The sequence below is a fragment of the Colias eurytheme genome, chromosome 8, assembly GCF_061535395.1.
Source record: "Colias eurytheme isolate Ceu_HAF_F1 chromosome 8, ilColEury1 Martin Lab GWU primary, whole genome shotgun sequence".
Classification (NCBI taxonomy): Eukaryota; Metazoa; Arthropoda; class Insecta; order Lepidoptera; family Pieridae; genus Colias; species Colias eurytheme.
The window spans coordinates 1,932,099-1,950,096 of record NC_142987.1 but is presented as its reverse complement, the minus strand read 5'-3'; the positions used below and the strand labels follow the sequence as shown (position 1 = coordinate 1,950,096).

Genomic DNA, 17,998 nt, shown 5'->3' with positions numbered 1-17,998 from the left:
ACAGGTTATAAATAATCTTTAAAATAACAAAAAATATTTTTACTCTGATTAAATGAAGTGGTACTCAATAACGCGGACTACTGAATTGATTTAGATAGAATTTGATGCTGACGTAGATATTACATCATGCCCAGAAATGAAAGGTACTATTTCTGAAAGAAGTTATAAACCCTAATTCTTCTCAGTCAAAGTCAAGAGTGGAAGATATCACTAATACAGTAAAACTGATGCGAAACTTTGGATGTTAATTTGTATATTTTTTTGTTAGTTGTTACTTAATCACGTCAAGACTACATTACCAATTTTGATAAAATATAGCTAATTGCCTGGATTTACATATAGGATACTTTTTATCCGAACTGAACACTTCTGTGGGAAAAAACAGGATTCACGATATAACCTAATTCCACGCGGGCAAAGCCGCGATCGGAATGATATTTTTTTAAATAAAAAAATTGTTTAAAAAAAAAACACAAAATATATTGACGCATGTATTTATTTTTTGCACTCTATTATAATTGTAATTATTCATTACAAATAATCCAAATAAAATAGCCAGAACAAAGTTAGGCCCTGGTAGGGTAGGTAGGCAGGTACAGCAATGTGAGACGAACACTGGCTTATTTATACCAATAATAATCTTCTTATATATAAAAATGAATCCCAAAATGTGTTGGTAAGCGCATAACTTGAGAACGGCTGAACCGATTTCGTTAATTCTTTTTTTATTATATTCCTTGAAGTATGAGGATGGTTTTTATGTAGAGAAAACGTAAATATGTACCACGGGCGAAGCCGGGGCGGACCGCTAGTGTATTATAAACATTAAATTAAGTTTACAACAAAAATACATAATATTAGCTAATGTGAAAACGAATCAACCAATCATCCCACAACAATGAAATGTGCACACAAATATTCATCCAAATCGGTTCATGTGATTAGGAGGAGTGACTGCAGCGCCATCTTCCGGGCCCAATTGTGTTTCCAGATCACCCAGGAACTCAATTTAATATACTTACACAAAATTATTCGAAATGAAAACTCACATTACTATGTAAATATGAATATAAACCTGTTTTAGTACTAAGCAATTTCCCGCACAGGTGTAGTAAGTATAAATGAAATAAATATCAACATCAAATTCTTTATACAACATACTTATCTACCACCTACTAAGAAATGTAATTCTTGAAATTTTTTCGTATTTTTTTAAATATAATACTACTCCAATGAGCTCCTGTTCCATATTATGTCCACCATACTTCCTCTAAGTTCACCATGATTTTTTATTTCTTTGCACTTTGTTGCTTTTTGCTAAAAATGGAATCATGCGATAAAACCAGTAGAGCTTTGATAACATACATTTTTGACTGAATAAAGGTACTTACGAAGGAGTGGATTCACATTGTGAACAATCAGTGGGTTAATTTTCCTTCTGGATTCCGGATTTCTGAACAGATTATTTATGCTATAAATGAAAAAATCTTACACATTCGTTATGTACTTAAAACAGGGGTACATATCAAACATCGTCTATAATACAATTATCATCAAATTTAAAATAAAACCAACTTACTTCCAAAAAGTCGTAACTTTACGTTTGTTATTTTGAAGATGCCAGAGATTAAAAAAAAATAACAATGATAACTTTGTATTTTTTTTCTATCGAGAAAATATCATGGAATCATGTTTCTAAAACGGTAGACGTATTGTGTTACTATTGAACTTTCTTGTCAAGAATTTTCATCACGACAACTTTAATAATATAAAAATTACGAAGGTTTGAAAAGGGCCGTAAATGTTAGAAAAATTAATTCATCACCTTAAATCGTAATGCTGGTAAAACCTTGGGGCACAGCTAGTTAAGCAATAGGCATCCATACTAATATTATAAATGCGAAAGTGTCTGTCTGTCTGTTACTCAATCACGCCTAAACTACTGAACCAATTTGCATGAAATTTGGTATGGAGATATTTTGATACCCGAGAAAGGACATAGGCTACCTTTTATTGCGAAATATGTACCACGGGCGAAGCCGGGGCGGACCTCTAGTAGACTATAAATCTTTGAGGTCCGTTACGTGTAGTTTAATTCTACGATATATCTCTTTCAAGTCCAAGACATCGACATTCGTTCTGAATCCGTTTCAACTTTCCATAATTATTAAAAACTAGCGGTCCGCCCCGGCTTCGCCCGTGGTACATGTTTACGTTTTCTCTACATAAGAACCATCCTCGTACTTCAAGGAATATAATAAAAAAAGAATTATCGAAATCGGTTCAGCCGTTCTCGAGTTATGCGCTTACCAACACATTTTGCGATTCATTTTTATATATAAAGAAAGATGTTACCGACAGACAGATTTACATTCCAACTTATATTGGCTATTGGCTATAAAGGCTATTAAACTTTTAACCATTTCAGTAATTGAATAACAATACAAAGGTAATCATAAAGATATGCCACGTAAGTAATTTATAAGGGTCAAGACACTTGAGCAATTATTTAATTATGTGTTATTTTCAATTGTTGCAATTAGCTGACAATATATTTATCAACAATTAACAATTATTGCTGATGCATTGTTTTATCCGACTGTACAAATAAAAAGGTTTGCTTTTCGAAAATGTGTTTTTTTTTTGCATTAAGTATTTATAGTCCATGACTTCAATTATTAAAAGTAAAGAAGTCAAGGAATTAGTAATTGTTTACTATTTAGCTATCGTCTTTTTTTTCGAATCCATTACAATATAATTTTTGAGGTAAATTTTTCACGATTCAAAAACAGCTTTACAAAGTCCTTTATAATTATTCAGATTGTTCTAAAAATGTATGGAGCGTTGTATTATCTGCATTTTGTGTATTGTGGCCATTTTGTATTGTTACGAATACTGTATAGCTAGATTTCTAACGCCAGCATTTTTAAGTATTATTGCAAAGGGATTATTGTGTTTTGTCAATATTGGTAAAGTCCGGTCGCGGAGCAGAAAGAATTTCGTACAATGACCTCTTTATAGTACGACTTAAAAGAGATGAAATTAATTATTTTGGAACTAATTCGTTTTTCATTACCTGGCAACCCTGAATTGGCAATGTAGCTGTCAAGTTGAATAAAAATTTGTTGTTTTTTTCGTGAAGTGGAGAATTATTGAGATAAAATTGTTATTTAGAACAAGAAATTTGAATAAAAAAGGAGACATCATGAAAAAGGTTAAACGTAGCGGTGTCCGTGATGTGGTGTATAAAGTTTTTATTCGGTGTTTGTCCGAATTTCAAGCTGGAAATTTATTGACTGATTTGGAAAACGTTTACAAACGTACAGCAGAATATACCGGTGAGATTCCATTTATTTTTGCTCAGTACTACGTAAAATAGAATATTCCATTAGTGACGAGTGTTTAATGTATGTATGTATGGCGATTATTACGTTTTCGCAATTTAATTTGAGGTTATTTGTATGTAAACAAAAACTAGTTTTTATAGTGCGACCAGCACAATTTGAGTCAAGAAGTTATATCCAATCCAACCAGCCTCAAATAAAGTACCTAGTTTAGATTTTACTACATAGTATAGTGATAACTGTTTTCATACAGGTATTAATCAATCAAACCATAAGAAAAAAAATCATATTTACTGTATCATATATTTTACAGATACTGAAGATGCCCCGTACGGCGTACCCTCTTGCCAGTACTTCGAAACAGAGTGATGATCAGTCCTTTGAAGGAGTAGAATATTTAGATTTTGATGAATTATATTAATGTACAAAATTTATCTACAAAAAAAATAAAAATATGTGGTTTTCAAATCGCCTTGTTTTTTTCTACCCGACGGACCCAGAAAGAGGGTAATGTGTTTGAGCTGCATGTATGCTTGTTTGTTTGTATGTTTGATTCTATGTGCGCCTCTGCAGTCTAAACACTTGACCGATTTTTATAAAATAACTAATTCCAAATACATTTAAGTAAAATTTGACCTAGGTAGGTCAATTAAAATACTAATGTATTTTTGTCTTAAATTTACACTATTGCTACAATGAAACAATTATAACGGTTTAAATCGCGGTATTTATTTTAGATTATATTATATAGATTTTTGGATTTTTATTCTATAGTATCAAGATCGCTTGCGTCGCAGTATCAGTGTTGCTATATGAGCGACGGTGGCGCCCTCATTTATTTTCATCTCTTTTGTGTCGCACTGTACCTACTGACTTTGCTACTGACAGTGGTCACAAACATTTTTGAATGAAGTGCAGTTTACATGAAATATTTGGAGAAGAAAATGTTTTTTACTAATTTATTAAATAAATGTCCTTTATGCATTTACAATACTTATTAGTTAGTTACATTTTAACTTTTTCAATAACCACGATATATTATATAAAAAAAAAGTGTGCGTGTACACACACAAGAAATGAAACTTCTTTGTGACCTTATTTTTCAAAAAATAATTTACTATGTACAATATTACCGAAATACGTTAGTCTAACACGCGATTTCGACTTAGGCGGACATAAAGAGTTTGAGGCTTATTCTTATAAATTTTGAATTCACAAAATCATAATTGAACACCTGACACCAATCAAGCAAACACAAACCTTACGCTTTTAGGTTAAAGGTTTACAATCCCTAAGGACGGCGGTCATTGCACCTGTGCGAGCAAGACACATTATATTTACAAGGGAGTGACAGTGACAGGTAATAACAGGTTAATGTACGAAATTCTTCCTGCTCCGCGACCGGACTTTAGTAAAAAAACGTAGGTTAGCCATTTTTTTAAAGATATTAATAAAAAAAACAATAACAACATTGTGTTTACCATATTTTTGACCTTCGCTTTTTAACACAACACTAAATAACTTCCTTATTAAATATAACATTTACTATTTCATTAGGTTTAGCATTCTTCTCTTCTTACAATTATTGATAAGACTCAACGCTCTGAAATTTGAAACAAAGTTGAACGACTTCAATAGAAGCTGACACAAACACAAATATTATTATAGGTATTATTGTGTGTGAATTTTATTAGCTACCTACTAGCTGCTCGCCCCGGCTCCGTTCGGTTTTTTTTAGTTTTTCAAATATTTAGCAGTTGTTTTTAATAGCATGTGTGTGTTGAAATAAATGCTTTCTTTCTTTCTATTATTCAAATGCAAGCAGATTTAAATGAGACGAACCAAAAATATTAAAATCCTGGTGGTGTACCTTGGGTGTAACTCACGTTTTTTTTTTCGAAGATTATTCACCATTTCGAATTCTGGAGAACAACATTTACATGAACAAAAATAAAATATTTATAAGTAACTTTAGATGAATGTAAAGTTAGATCTTTGAATAAACTACCTATTATGAGGTGTTATCTCCATGACCTAAATAATATCCCTTATCAACAAATTATTAGCAGCTAATTACTTTATATATTTATTTAATTATTAACGATAAAACCTTTCATTAATTTACTAAAAGCGTACGAAAATAAAGCACGGTTGGGTACTCCTAACTCCATGCAAATTGCGAAATGATGGTAAGTACATAATATAGATACATCGTAGACCAGGTTTTTTTTAGCATTTAACCTACACTGTTATACTTTTTTTATGTTGTTGGGGATAAACATAGACCGTAAATCGTAATATTTATTTCATACCAATAAGATGAGGTGATTGTAAGGGTGATTGATCTGATCTTTTATGTAAAAAATTAACGTAATATTCAAACAATATTATAAATTAAGGATACACATAATCATTAGGTAGCATGTTTTACATTAATAACTATAATAGCGCAATAATCGTTAATAATATTTAATGAGACGCTATGTCATCAATAATAAAATATCATGAATAGTAAAATAGAGTTTAAAGTAATTTCCATTATGACAAAATTATATGAGGAATCATGCGTAATGTATAATATTATTGTTATAGTTGATAGTTGACACTGCATTCTGCAAATTTACGAAACCTCCGCGTACAGTTAACTTTGAATAACCAAGGGAGAGAAAGTATTGACCTAGGGCCTTGGCCTCGAACCTTCAAGGGAAACATGAAAAAAGCATTATGTCATTATCGTTATGCAACAGATAATGTAGAGCTTTTTTAATCTGTGAAATTTTGACGTTTCATAAAAAAGCGGGAGGTTTGAAATTTCACTCTGATGGAATGAAAACTATTTTTTTTGTGTGATTTCATATAGGTACTTAAATAAGGTTTTTAGTGTACATACTACATACCTATACCTTTTTTTTATCATACTCACTTAACAACAGCTGTACATGTTGTTATACTATCCCTCATACAACAGAAAAATTAAAGTTTTATTTACGGATGAAAATACAATTTCCAGCTAAGAGGTTTATCAGCACTTAAAAAATAGGGTAAATCATTATACTATAATATACATATCATCAACTTTATTTTACTTCAAAAGTCTTCATAACACGTGATAATCGTTATAACTTATAATGCTATAACGTTTGCAGAGAATGTGAGGAATTAAATCTATAAATAGGCGTTTTTATAGGCTTTGAAAATGTTCTAAGTGGCCTAAAAATGTCTTAGTATGTATTAAGTACTAACTTGTAATCAAGCCCATATAAAGTAGTTTTATGTTTTTGTATCAGAACACCAACCAATCTTAAACAAGGTCTACCTACTTAAAATTTTTGAGTAGGTCGTACAGGTATTTTTTTTAGTACAATGAGGCATGAAAAAAGACTAATAACTAAAGAGAGTTAAGCTGGGTATCGACTTCGCGCTCCTGGCGCGCGCGCCATGAATGACCGCGCCGAGAGTGCGTTCCGCGGAGCGCGTTCCAAATAATTGAAGTATATCAACTAAGCGCGCCTGGCGCGCGTGGCAACTGTTCCAGTGTTTGACCGTTCATCATGGAAGCTAGTAGTGCTCGTAAGCAGCAGCAGCATTTTTTTCTTTAAATCCGGCAAGGGGACTCCCATTTCACTACTGATTTCTCTCCAACCAATAAATCGCTCAGAGAAGATCTCTAAGCGATTTATTATGATACGAAGAAATTTTACTGTTCCACAAAACTTCTTTCGTACCATATAGCTGAATTAATTTACGGCAACTTTGGTTATCCATAATAATTATTACTCGGAGCGCAACAAACACAAAAAATACGACAAACCCGTCTCCATTGGCGCGCGCGCCACGTTTGATGCGCGGTAAAAAACCGACACCCGACGGAACGGACCGCTCCGCGTTCGACCGCTCCAACGAACATTTTGGCGCGCGTTCCAAACTGGTATCCATTTCACGCGGCTGGAGCGCGCGCCAATGTTCGACCTCTTGGAGCGCGAAGTCGATACCCACCTTTATGGGTCTTGTGTCTTGTGGCCTCATACTGTAATAAGTATACTTGTATTACATTATTATCTGTGGAATTGGGATAAAAAAAAACACAAATCAAACGGTACTCTATTATAAATTATATTTAATGAAATAAAACAGCCATAATTAACGTATTATTACATGTATCTTTATCATCGAGCGTGATTTTTAAACATTAACCTCGCAAATACGGATAAGTAATAGATATTATTTAAAATACGTGCGTGCAATATTTCGTGGAATTGAAAATGACGTCACAAAATTGTCAAATTCGCGCCAAAAATAATGCCATCAATAAAGGGCTGTACACATTGACGATATAATTTATTAATTAAGTAAATTTAAAATTAAAAGATATTATTGTATTGTACTTTTTAATTCCACGTTAATTAAAATTGTGTAAAATTGATAATTCTAAAATGTTCATTCTGCAGATCCGTCTACGTTTTCATAATCGCAATCACTAGCAGGAGTGACGTAAGGTAGTTCCATTTGTGTACCAAATTCGGCTTCGTAAAGTACCTGTAAACAATCATTAATTATGAAACATTAAATATATTTTTTAATAAAGATATAAATATATTTTTCGGTTTGATTCTAATTATTGTTGTAATATAAAGAATTAAGAAACTCATACATTATTCCATATTAAAAATTCTTTCATCTCATATACATAGCCTTTATTTATTAGTTTTTATCCCGGGTCACCTCTGACGAAGTTCGGATGAAGAACTAGTAAATATTTGTGATCAAAGAAAAATTTAATTAAAACTTTTATTTAATTGTGGTAATAGTCGAACACTTTACAGTGAGCGTAATCACGGGAAGAATGAATGAATTAAATTTAAAGGATTTTAAACGTGATATATGTTCTTTATGTTCAGCCCCCCTAGACAAGTGGCTTTCTATTAGCGTAAAGTTCAATAGAATAGATTATGAATGTATGAGATTGACGTTTGATTACGACGACGACGTCTATTGATTACGTCAATCTCATACATTCATAATCTATTCTATTGAACTTTACGCTAATAGAAAGCCACTTGTCTAGGGGGGCTGAACATAAAGAACATATATCACGTTTAAAATCCTTTAAATTTAATTTCTAATTAATGTTCCTCGCGTAAAATCAAACCTAAAAAATGTAATTTATTTTACCTGTTGTATCTTAAGTCTAGCTACGGCATTTTGCTTGGAGTTCAGTCTTTTCAATGTGGAAGCACAGCTGAGGAGGAACAGCTCATCAGGGTCGGTTCGTTGGAACTCTTCATCCGTGGAGTTGAGACGGGGTTTCTTTGGCTGAAAGTCGTCGTCGTCGTCTAGCCGAGGGTCGGAGAAAAGATCTGGTAGAGACTGGCCCGGTCGGTGACGTATTTCGTCTTCTGTTTCTGAGTCGGATGTCTCTCGTTTTGGACTGTGAACAAGATTTGTACGTGTTTATTTATGAATGAAACTTAATAAAGACTAAAGAGGGAAGGTATCGAAAGTGATTGATAAACTCGAGTTTCCATCCCGGTATCAGAAATAGCTTATCGAGTATCCTGTATTATAATATTTGGATTGTTTAATAAATATTAAAAAAAAATTACGTGCATTGTTCAAGAATTAAATTATTAAATAAAACTAAACCGCTTTCACTTTGTCAGAATTAGACGAAAATTTAAATCTGACCAACTGGAAGGCACTAACTTTCAAACAAAAAAATAAATAAACATGAAATTCGATTCACGGAGTCAAAATATTTAGGATAACAAACTCAAAAAAAATCAAATTTTTAAAATAGTTACATAAAAGAAAAATTAATTATATGTATAATAAAATTTTGATACATACGGCGTGTCAGACTTCGGCTCCACGTGCGGCAGGAGGAATCTCATTGCGTTATGGTAAGGCCATCGGGTGCGTCCACCATGAGTCCGCTGCAACTTTATGAATGAATCCCGCAAAGAGCGCCAACGTTTCTTACATTCCGCTTCTACTAAGGCAATAATACACTTATTATTTACCATAGTTAAGTTTAGTGTACGCAGTACCATACTAAATTTGTTTACCTACGTTAATAATGTGGTTGAATGGTTAAAATGAAATGCGCCTTGTCAGCTGCCTTAATAAATGAAGTGGGAGTGAAGTTCAGGGTAAGCAGAGTATGTGGAATATTATAAAGTATTATTTGATAATACAAAAATGTGTAAGTGTACTAGTGTACACACGTAAGAAGTGAAACTTCTTTATGACCTTATTTTTCAAAAAATAATTTACTAACTATATGCAATTTTACAGAAGTACGTCGAATCAAAGATGGCGCGTAACGGAAAATGTCACGCGTAACGAAAAAATGTTACACTAAATGTTTTGCCAACCCCGATAAAGAAGTTTCACTTCAATAATATGTAGTAAGACTGTAATACATTGCTAGTAGATTAAGGTGACAAAACCGATAGGTACATTTGTCCAAGTGTTATTAGTGTCAGATTTCAAACAAATGTATGAAAATATGATGCGGTACAAGGACTAATCCTCAGGCCTTAAAGTCTTATTGTGGTTTGGAACAGAATATACTATGACTCACTTATTTGTTTATAGTAAAATAATTTATCAACTTAGAAAACATATTATTATTAATACATAATATAAATATGTCCACACCTAACCAATTAATTTGCAAGGAGCTATATTACTTTTAAGTTTTAATTTACTGAAAAAATACTGTAAAAGGCCGAAGGCGTATTCAACAGGAAAAATCCGCGAAATAGTTATTTATAAATTAATAACATCCAATTGGATTTGGCCTTGGCGGCTTGATACACTCAATCTACTCTCAACCCAATTGAAGCCTTATAGAAGCGGCGACGACCAATTAATTTAATAAATAATCGGTTTAAGTATCTGTATCGCAATACTTTTTATGTTGAAAAATAAGCGTAAGTAGTTCAAAAGTTACATATTTTACTCTAAAATATGTAAAGAAGCTTATGAAAAAATTAACTAGTTAAGTGTAAGTACATAATTTTTTTAGATCGAGCAAAATAGTTTTATTAATATGTATCGCTTTTTAACAATTCGGCTGCTACTTTCAATCTTGAGTGATTTAAAAAATAATATGTGAATTACCTGAAACATGAAGGGCTTCTTGCACCTCCTTCCAGGCGTCATCCCTCAGCTTCGTTTTATTAAAACCACTTACAGACTTATCATATAAAATTGGTCGTTTCTCAACTTCTTTGATTAAATCAATTTCGTTCATTGTGTTCGCGGCTTTACTTTGTCGCTTCAATCGCCGATAACGCGGGAAACTTTTTCAACAAAAATTAATACACAACTATTGAAGGGATTAATTTTTAAATGTTATTAAATAACTATTAATTATAAAATAAAATATCTTCTTATATCACAATGGAATATTGGCACAAATCAAACCGGTTTCGTTTCCGAACTGACAGGAAGACGTCATGTAAACAATTGGCGCGAAAATGATTTTTTTAATTTTATTCTGAAAAACTAGTGTTGGGAACAAACGGATTAGTGATAGTACGTGTAGCAGGGGTGTCCAAGGCGGGGTAGATAAGCATACTGAGGGCGAGGGGTGCGGCAATGCCGCGCGGGGCGCACGGTACGCGCGCGCCGCACGTATCGAGCGGCGCGGCTGACGCGACGCAGCTACCGGCGCGGTAAACCGACGTAATTGATATGGCTAATAGCTTACTCTACCGGTCGTTTTGCAAGTTTAAACTTTGGGCCTTATTTAATTTTCCACACTTTATGTAATTTGATTGTTTGTAATAGGATAGGTACGTACCTAACTGCTGGACCGAAATATAGGCTATATTTAAATTTATTTTTATATAGGGTCTACCCGGGAGCCCGGGATACAGCCCACTTTATAACAATAAAGCTTAAAAATATGAAATAGCTTTATAAGTATAACAAATTCAACAACAATTACGAAGCTATTTAGGAAATTGAAGTGAAACCACAGAATACTTAATATGTAGTAGCTAACGCTAGTGAAACTTCTATAGGCGCGTTAAGGGGGCGCATAAAGCAAAATAACCAATCTTCTATTAGATGATACGTGTAATATGCAAGACCAAATCTAAAAAATAAAATATATATCAAACTAGATGATATGTTCAACGATTCTGTTTAATCAAAAACATAAAATATTAAAATTGACTCGATAAAAAAAAATCACCAAGTTAGCTCTAATTTTCACACTTTTACGTTTTCTACTTGACATGGTGATACTTATTATGATTTTTTTTTCATAAACAATTATATTAAAACATTTGCAAGATATTTGTCAGAGCATTTTGTGTAATTACTTTTAGTTTTGGTTTTATCTGCGATAAACCAATTTTGGCGCTCTTTTTTTCTCGAGATAAACGTTTGATTTTGTCACGATAAAAGTGGTTTATCGCAGATAAAACCAAAACTAAAAGTAATTACACAAAATGCTCTGACAAATATCTTGCAAATGTTTTAATATAATTGTTTATGAAAAAAAAATCATAATAAGTATTACCATGTCAAGTAGAAAACGTAAAAGTGTGAAAATTAGAGCTAACTTGGTGATTTTTTTTTATCGAGTAAATTTTAATATTTTATGTTTTTGATTAAACAGAATCGTTGAACATATCATCTAGTTTGATATATATTTTATTTTTTAGATTTGGTCTTGCATATTACACGTATCATCTAATAGAAGATTGGTTATTTTGCTTTATGCGCCCCCTTAAGAGTAAAATTTCAAGGTCGCGTCATGGTTATACCGTCACGTCATGGAGTAAGGGGACAATTTTGGTATCGTTGAATCTTGCCAAAGAAGTTTCACTTCTGACACGTGAACTTGGCACACACCCCCTTTTTTGTAGATTGAATCGAAACATCAAACAGAAAAAAGAGCCTGTGGCATGTCGACTCGATTCTAGTACTCGCCTGTCGCTGCTGCCGCGCGCTTGGTTCGCTGTAAGAGCGAACTTCGATCGTTCGGTTCATGCGTCAGGTTAACAAGAAGGGGTTGTCCATAAATTACGTGAGGTGATTTTTTTAGAAAATTTTTGAAATATAACTTGTGTAAGGTCAGGTGGGGTAAGAGGGTCACTGGGGGAAGAGGGCCTAGAGACCATAACTAGTAAACCGAAGCGTTTATGACTATGTACTTTCCGTCGATAAAAAAGTGAAGGCGAATTAGTTTGAGCGGTTTTGAGTAGATGTCGCTACGTAGCACAGACATCACAAAAAATGTAAACAAATTTGACAGTTGCGAATTCGGCTAACACCAAGTTGGCTCGTTTTTTTGCGAACCCATATTTTAGTGATAAAAGTGTGCTAGAAATATTTTAAATATACTGATACACGGAGAAAACTGTAAGTATTTCTTTTATTAATCATTTTAGTTAAGAAACAACTTAATATTGTGAGTTTCTTTCGCTTGAAAATCCTAGACTTCAAAAACAATAGCTGGGGTAAGAGGCTCACTATTGACGGTGAAAGAGGAACATATGTTTCTCTTCCCCCGTGTGAGGGGTGACCAACATTTTGATTAATTTATAATTATATGTGGATAAAATGAAAAGAAGTGACTGACTGTTCTGTACCTATTACAATTTTAAATTATAACTAAAAATTTCTCGCTCATGTGTTTTTTTTTATATTTTTTTTTATTTAATAGGCGGGCAAACGAGCATACGGATCACCTGATGTTAAGCGATTTCCGCCGCCCATGGACATTCGCAACTCCAGAGGAGTCACAAGTGCGTTGCCGGCCTAAAGGATTATGCCTCCTGAGTCCTGTGCCAGTAATTACTTCAGGGCCTCATCTCACCACCAAACCGGAACACAGTGATGCAAGCACCACTATTCGCCAAGTTTCGCTAAGTTCGCCTGTCTCAAAATTCCAGAAATTCCAAAGAATTTCTTTTGGATCAAGAAGATCATTTATATTTTTAACTGACTTCTTAAAAAGGAGAAGGTTCTTAATAGATGAATTAAAATACTGATTCGCAATATTGATCTCATCACATAGTGCCATTGTTATTTTTAAAGAGTAACTAACTAGGAAAACTAGTTAGGGACAGACTGTTTACCATTACTATGTATGATTAAATAAAAATAGAATTATAACTAGTCGACTTCTTTTTAGTTTGCCACCCCTGATCGAACCTGTATGTCCCTCTTACCCCGAATTGATGTATTCTTGTTTTTTATTCCAAATTATACCTTATTTCATCGACATTAAGATCTAATATTGACCAAAGACATTCTATCTACAAATTAACGAACATTTAGCAACGAATATTTTAATTCAAACTCCAATCTTAGGAAATACAATGACTGTCCCTCTTACCCCTTGTAAGGGGGAAGAGGAACGATTACTCAATCTTGACATTAATGTCAATATCTTCGTAAGAACTGTTATTAGAGTAATGACATTTAGCCTACGGGAAGCTAATACATAAAGGTAAGTTCTGTGTGTTTCAAACATCTTAAAAAGCTATAAATGTTGTTCCTAGCAGTCAAAATATTTTACTGAAAATGAAATATGTTCCTCTTACCCCACCTGACCTTAATTTATTTCACAAATTTCCCAGCGATTTTAGGGAATATTATGACAATTTTCTAGGAATTGTACACAATGACGGATTAATTATACATTTCCAAATTTACTATATTATATAACTTTTCTAAGATTAGCGGGGAACTATTAATATTATATATAAATTTAATTCTCATAAGAAAATATGAATTATTGAATTACGATTATACAAATAAAATAAGGTTTTTTTATAAAAAATAATTTAATTAATTTAAAAAGACAACAATCAGCCTTTTGTCGTACTAGTTCAACATTTTAAATTTACAAATCAACAAATTCAAATTTATTATATTCCTTGAAGTACGAGGATGGTTTTTATGTAGAGAAAACGTAAAGTACCACGGGCGAAGCCGGGGCGGACCGCTAGTATATGTATAATTAAATGGCGTCGAAGTTTTTTTCATTTAATCATAAAATAACAGAATATTGTGTTGAACAAAATGCCTAAAAGTCCAATTATAAAATTACGAGAAAAATTAAAAATTATGTATCTTCGATTTATATCAATATCAATCATTTGTTCTTAAATTAATCCAATAAGAATGTGTTATAAATGAATTTCCACATCATTGTTCACAATATCCAAAACTACTCACAATAATCAATTGTATTTTACTACCTATATCAGTCCTTTTCTACTTTACATTTTATTTTCTTTTTCTTATGTTTATTTCTCTTCTTCTCCTTTGGTTTCCTTTCACAAAATTTAATATGTATAACAAGATAGGATTTATGAGCAAACTTCTTGCCGCACTTATTACATTCAAAATTCTTGCTACCAGTGTGGAGTGCAATGCAATGTTTTGCGAGGTCGCTTTTTGTGAAGAACAGTTTGTTGCAAATATCACATTTAAATTCCCTTGCATTATGGCGGCGTCTATGGCTGATAAGTCCACTTTTATCAGTAAACTTCTTAGGACACAAGTCACAGTTATATCTGTAGTCTTTTGTGTGTGTTCTTGTGTGTCTGAGTAAAGCTGACGGATCAGCAAACGGTTTTGAACAGAATTTGCAAGAGTAGGGTCGCTCGCCGGTGTGTATTCGTTCATGCAATTGCTTGCTATATACATCCTTAGACAATTTTCCACAATAACTACATGTAGATCTCTTGTGCTTTAACATGTGATTATCATAATTCTCTTTTATTTTAAAACGCCGAATATTACATAGGTTGCACTCATAATATTGTGCCTTTTGCGAGATTACTTTTTTTTCTTTTCTTTCTTTTAATTTAACCTTGGGTGTCTTAGGGTTTTTCTTCTTCGTCGCTTTTCCAGGCTTTTTGCCGTAATCATAATCATCATTCATATGAACAGACTTTTCACTTCCTTTATCGTCATAGATGTCTTCTTCAAAATCATCTTTGTAGATAACTTTGCTTTCGGATTTGGGGATTTCAGTCTTGATTTCAACATTTTTGGTTTCATTGTTTTCACTGTGCACTAAACTTTTGTGTTTATCATAATCAAATTCCAAATAATAACCAATACCGCAAAAACAAATATATGGATAAGGTTCGTGGACTTGAGAGTGCATCTTCAGGGTATTTTCTTCAACAAACTTTCGTCCACAATCTGCACATTCATATTTTCTTTCTATATCACCATTTTTAATATATTTTGTATAATGTTTGTTGTTACTGTCTATCTTTGAATGTTTTAGCCTGTGAATAAAAATATTACAAATTAGGTTTTTATCAACAAAAACGTAACCTCTAACTTAAAAACAATATTGTGTAGATTCAATTTTATTTATTTACTAGGTTTCCGCCCGCGCCTTCGCCCGCGCAGTCAAAGAAAAACCCGCATAGTTCCCGTTCCCATGGGATTTCCGGGATAAACCCTATCCTATTTCCTGGGGTAAAACATACCCTATGTCCTTTCTCGGGTATCAAAATATCTCTATACCAAATTTCATGCAAATTGGTTCAGTAGTTAAGGCGTGATTGAGTAACAGACAGACAGACAGAGTTACTTTCGCATTTATAATTTTAGTATGGATTCATCTTCATAGGTAGATTGTGGAACTGATCATATTAATAATTACATATATTAAGAAACTAGCAGTCTATCCTCCCTGTCTTCATCTGTATTACATAAAGAAATTAATATATATCTAACTATCTGTGCCCCGCGGTTTTACCCGAGTGCTCTGCTCCTGTTGGTCTTAGCGTGATGATATATTATAGCTTATAGTCTTCCTCGAAAAATGGGCAATCTAACACCGAAATCATTTTTCAATTTCATTATGAGATACATACTATAAATTAATAAAATGCAAAATCTGTATAAACATTAAACACTTACCGAACATTTTGCATTATATGATATATTTTGTGTAACTTATAATCATCTCCATTGATAAATCCAGCATTGCATGATTTACATCCATAAATTCTCTGTTTTGTTAACTTAACGTATGCATTTCTAGCCTAAAATGTAAAAACAATAGGAGATTAAGTGATGGTATGGAGAGAAAAGTCTGATTTTCACATGTTTTAGAATACACAGTCACAAATAAAGCTGCTTTAAATAAAATAAAAATGCCTTTTATTTCCACACAACCTTGGACAGTTTTACAATTTGTGTTAGGTAGTGAATGTGAAATTTAAATTAGACAGTTTTAGAGCTAGCGCGCACGAGCAACTTTGTCTCCACAACTATTTTGTCTCTCCCATCAATTTGTATGGGGAGTTGCGTCGCTACGTGCGCGCACTTTCATACTAGCCCATAGGTGGGAGAGACAAAATAGTTGCGGAGAAAAAATAGTTGCAGAGACAAAGTTGCTCGTGTGCGCTAGCTCTTACAATTTGTGTTAGTAAATATGTAATTAAGCTGCTTTAAAGCTCTCAAAATAATAAAAAAGTCATTTAGTTAAGTGATTGAGTGACTTTTATGGTGACGCATTTCGTTGGAATTTCACTTATCTCAACTTTTTAAACATTTACACAAATTTTAAATAAAAATAAAATTGTTCATTTTCTTTTTTCATTTTCTCAATGTAAAAAGTTAGGTAAAAAGTTCAACTTACGTGTAGCAATATATGATCTCTATATTCCGATCCATTTCTATAAGTAATTTTACATATAGTGCAGTGAAATAATCTTTCAAGACACACCTTCAACTCAATCATCTAAAAAATAAAAATAATTACATAGGTATTAGACTATCAGAAACATAAAAAATGCGATATGTAAAATGATATGGAATATAAATAAAAATTACTAGCAGGTCAAGCATTTTGCATTGATAAAATTCTTGGAATAGCAATAACAGCAATGTAAGCAATTATGGTCAACGGCATAGAGTAAAGTAATACGGAGGTCAACGGTAAGTTCATAAATTAAACTTATTTTACTAACCTTATCCTTTTCTTAATTACTTTAACTTTTAGTATACATAATTTTTAAATAATGAATGTTATATTTAACATATATTATAAGTATGTTTTATAATATTTTAACAAATTAAAAGTACATATTTCAAATGTTTATATTCGGCAGCCGGTTTTGATGACTCAAAAGTCAAACCAGTGTTACCAACTCTCAAAAATATTTATCCCAGTTTGTTTCAAAAACCCCTTAAAACGCCTATTATTCAGTTGTCCCCCTAAAAAAATATACAAATATAAATTCATAATGATTTAGAAAAAAAGACGTGTGGCACTCGGGGACTGCCGTCTGCCGCGGTAAAGCTATTGCATGCTATGCCTTCAGGCTTCAAGCCACACCTCCGCGCCCGTCGGAGTGGGGAGCGTGAGGTTTTTCGTTACTAAATTTCTGGATTCGGTCCCCGCGCTCAAGGCCCGCGATAGAAGCTATGCAATAGCTTAATAATATGCTGTAATATGTTTCAAAAGTCTTTTTATTATATATACAAGTTATAAAATATTTCGTCTTCATCTGAAGATAATTCGACATCACTAGATATCGGTATGAGTCGCTAGGTCAAGAAATAAATATTAAAACTAGCTAAGTAATTATCAATTTAAAAATATTAAAGGGTCAAAAAAATCCCTGAAAATACCCCTAATAATTTCAGACCCC

General features: G+C 32.8%; 2 protein-coding genes and 1 long non-coding RNA gene across 4 annotated transcripts; 1 reads left to right on the top strand and 2 right to left on the bottom strand.

Annotated features, from left to right (window-relative positions):
- Window positions 1-3,036: 3,036 nt before the first annotated feature.
- LOC149906288 (uncharacterized) lies at window positions 3,037-4,117 on the top strand. Its single transcript, XR_016457042.1, has 2 exons — window positions 3,037-3,338; window positions 3,658-4,117. It is a non-coding gene; the product is annotated as an uncharacterized LOC149906288 (long non-coding RNA).
- A 3,445-nt stretch (window positions 4,118-7,562) lies between these two features.
- Window positions 7,563-10,987, bottom strand: LOC149906287 (uncharacterized). 2 transcript variants are annotated; one of them, XM_090104687.1, is made up of 4 exons: window positions 10,470-10,987; window positions 9,192-9,336; window positions 8,517-8,772; window positions 7,563-7,880 (listed from the first exon to the last, which is right to left on the bottom strand). In XM_090104687.1, the coding sequence occupies exons 1-4, from the start codon at window positions 10,600-10,602 to the stop codon at window positions 7,782-7,784; spliced, it is 633 nt and encodes a 210-aa protein (XP_089960813.1). In that variant the 5' UTR covers window positions 10,603-10,987; the 3' UTR covers window positions 7,563-7,781. The 2 variants fall into 2 exon arrangements, with proteins under 2 accessions (XP_089960813.1, XP_089960814.1); XM_090104688.1 differs by having other exon boundaries at window positions 9,192-9,333; window positions 10,470-10,985.
- A 3,184-nt stretch (window positions 10,988-14,171) lies between these two features.
- Window positions 14,172-17,468, bottom strand: LOC149906286 (uncharacterized). Its single transcript, XM_090104467.1, has 4 exons — window positions 17,315-17,468; window positions 16,984-17,085; window positions 16,260-16,384; window positions 14,172-15,616 (listed from the first exon to the last, which is right to left on the bottom strand). The coding sequence occupies exons 2-4, from the start codon at window positions 17,083-17,085 to the stop codon at window positions 14,578-14,580; spliced, it is 1,266 nt and encodes a 421-aa protein (XP_089960593.1). The 5' UTR covers window positions 17,315-17,468; the 3' UTR covers window positions 14,172-14,577.
- Between the last annotated feature and the right edge of the window lie 530 nt (window positions 17,469-17,998).

Excerpts from the sequence above, each read along its gene's own strand:
- LOC149906287 (XM_090104687.1), bottom strand. The coding sequence starts at position 10,602 with ATGAACGAAATTGATTTAATCAAAGAAGTTGAGAAACGACCAATTTTA. Across the intron at positions 8,773-9,191 it reads GAGCCGAAGTCTGACACGCC|TCCAAAACGAGAGACATCCG; the intron begins GTATGTATCAAA and ends TCTTGTTCACAG. Across the intron at positions 7,881-8,516 it reads CTAGACTTAAGATACAACAG|GTACTTTACGAAGCCGAATT; the intron begins GTAAAATAAATT and ends GATTGTTTACAG.
- LOC149906286 (XM_090104467.1), bottom strand. The coding sequence starts at position 17,085 with ATGATTGAGTTGAAGGTGTGTCTTGAAAGATTATTTCACTGCACTATA. Across the intron at positions 16,385-16,983 it reads GAGATCATATATTGCTACAC|GCTAGAAATGCATACGTTAA; the intron begins GTAAGTTGAACT and ends TTTACATTTTAG. Across the intron at positions 15,617-16,259 it reads CATATAATGCAAAATGTTCG|GCTAAAACATTCAAAGATAG; the intron begins GTAAGTGTTTAA and ends TTTTATTCACAG.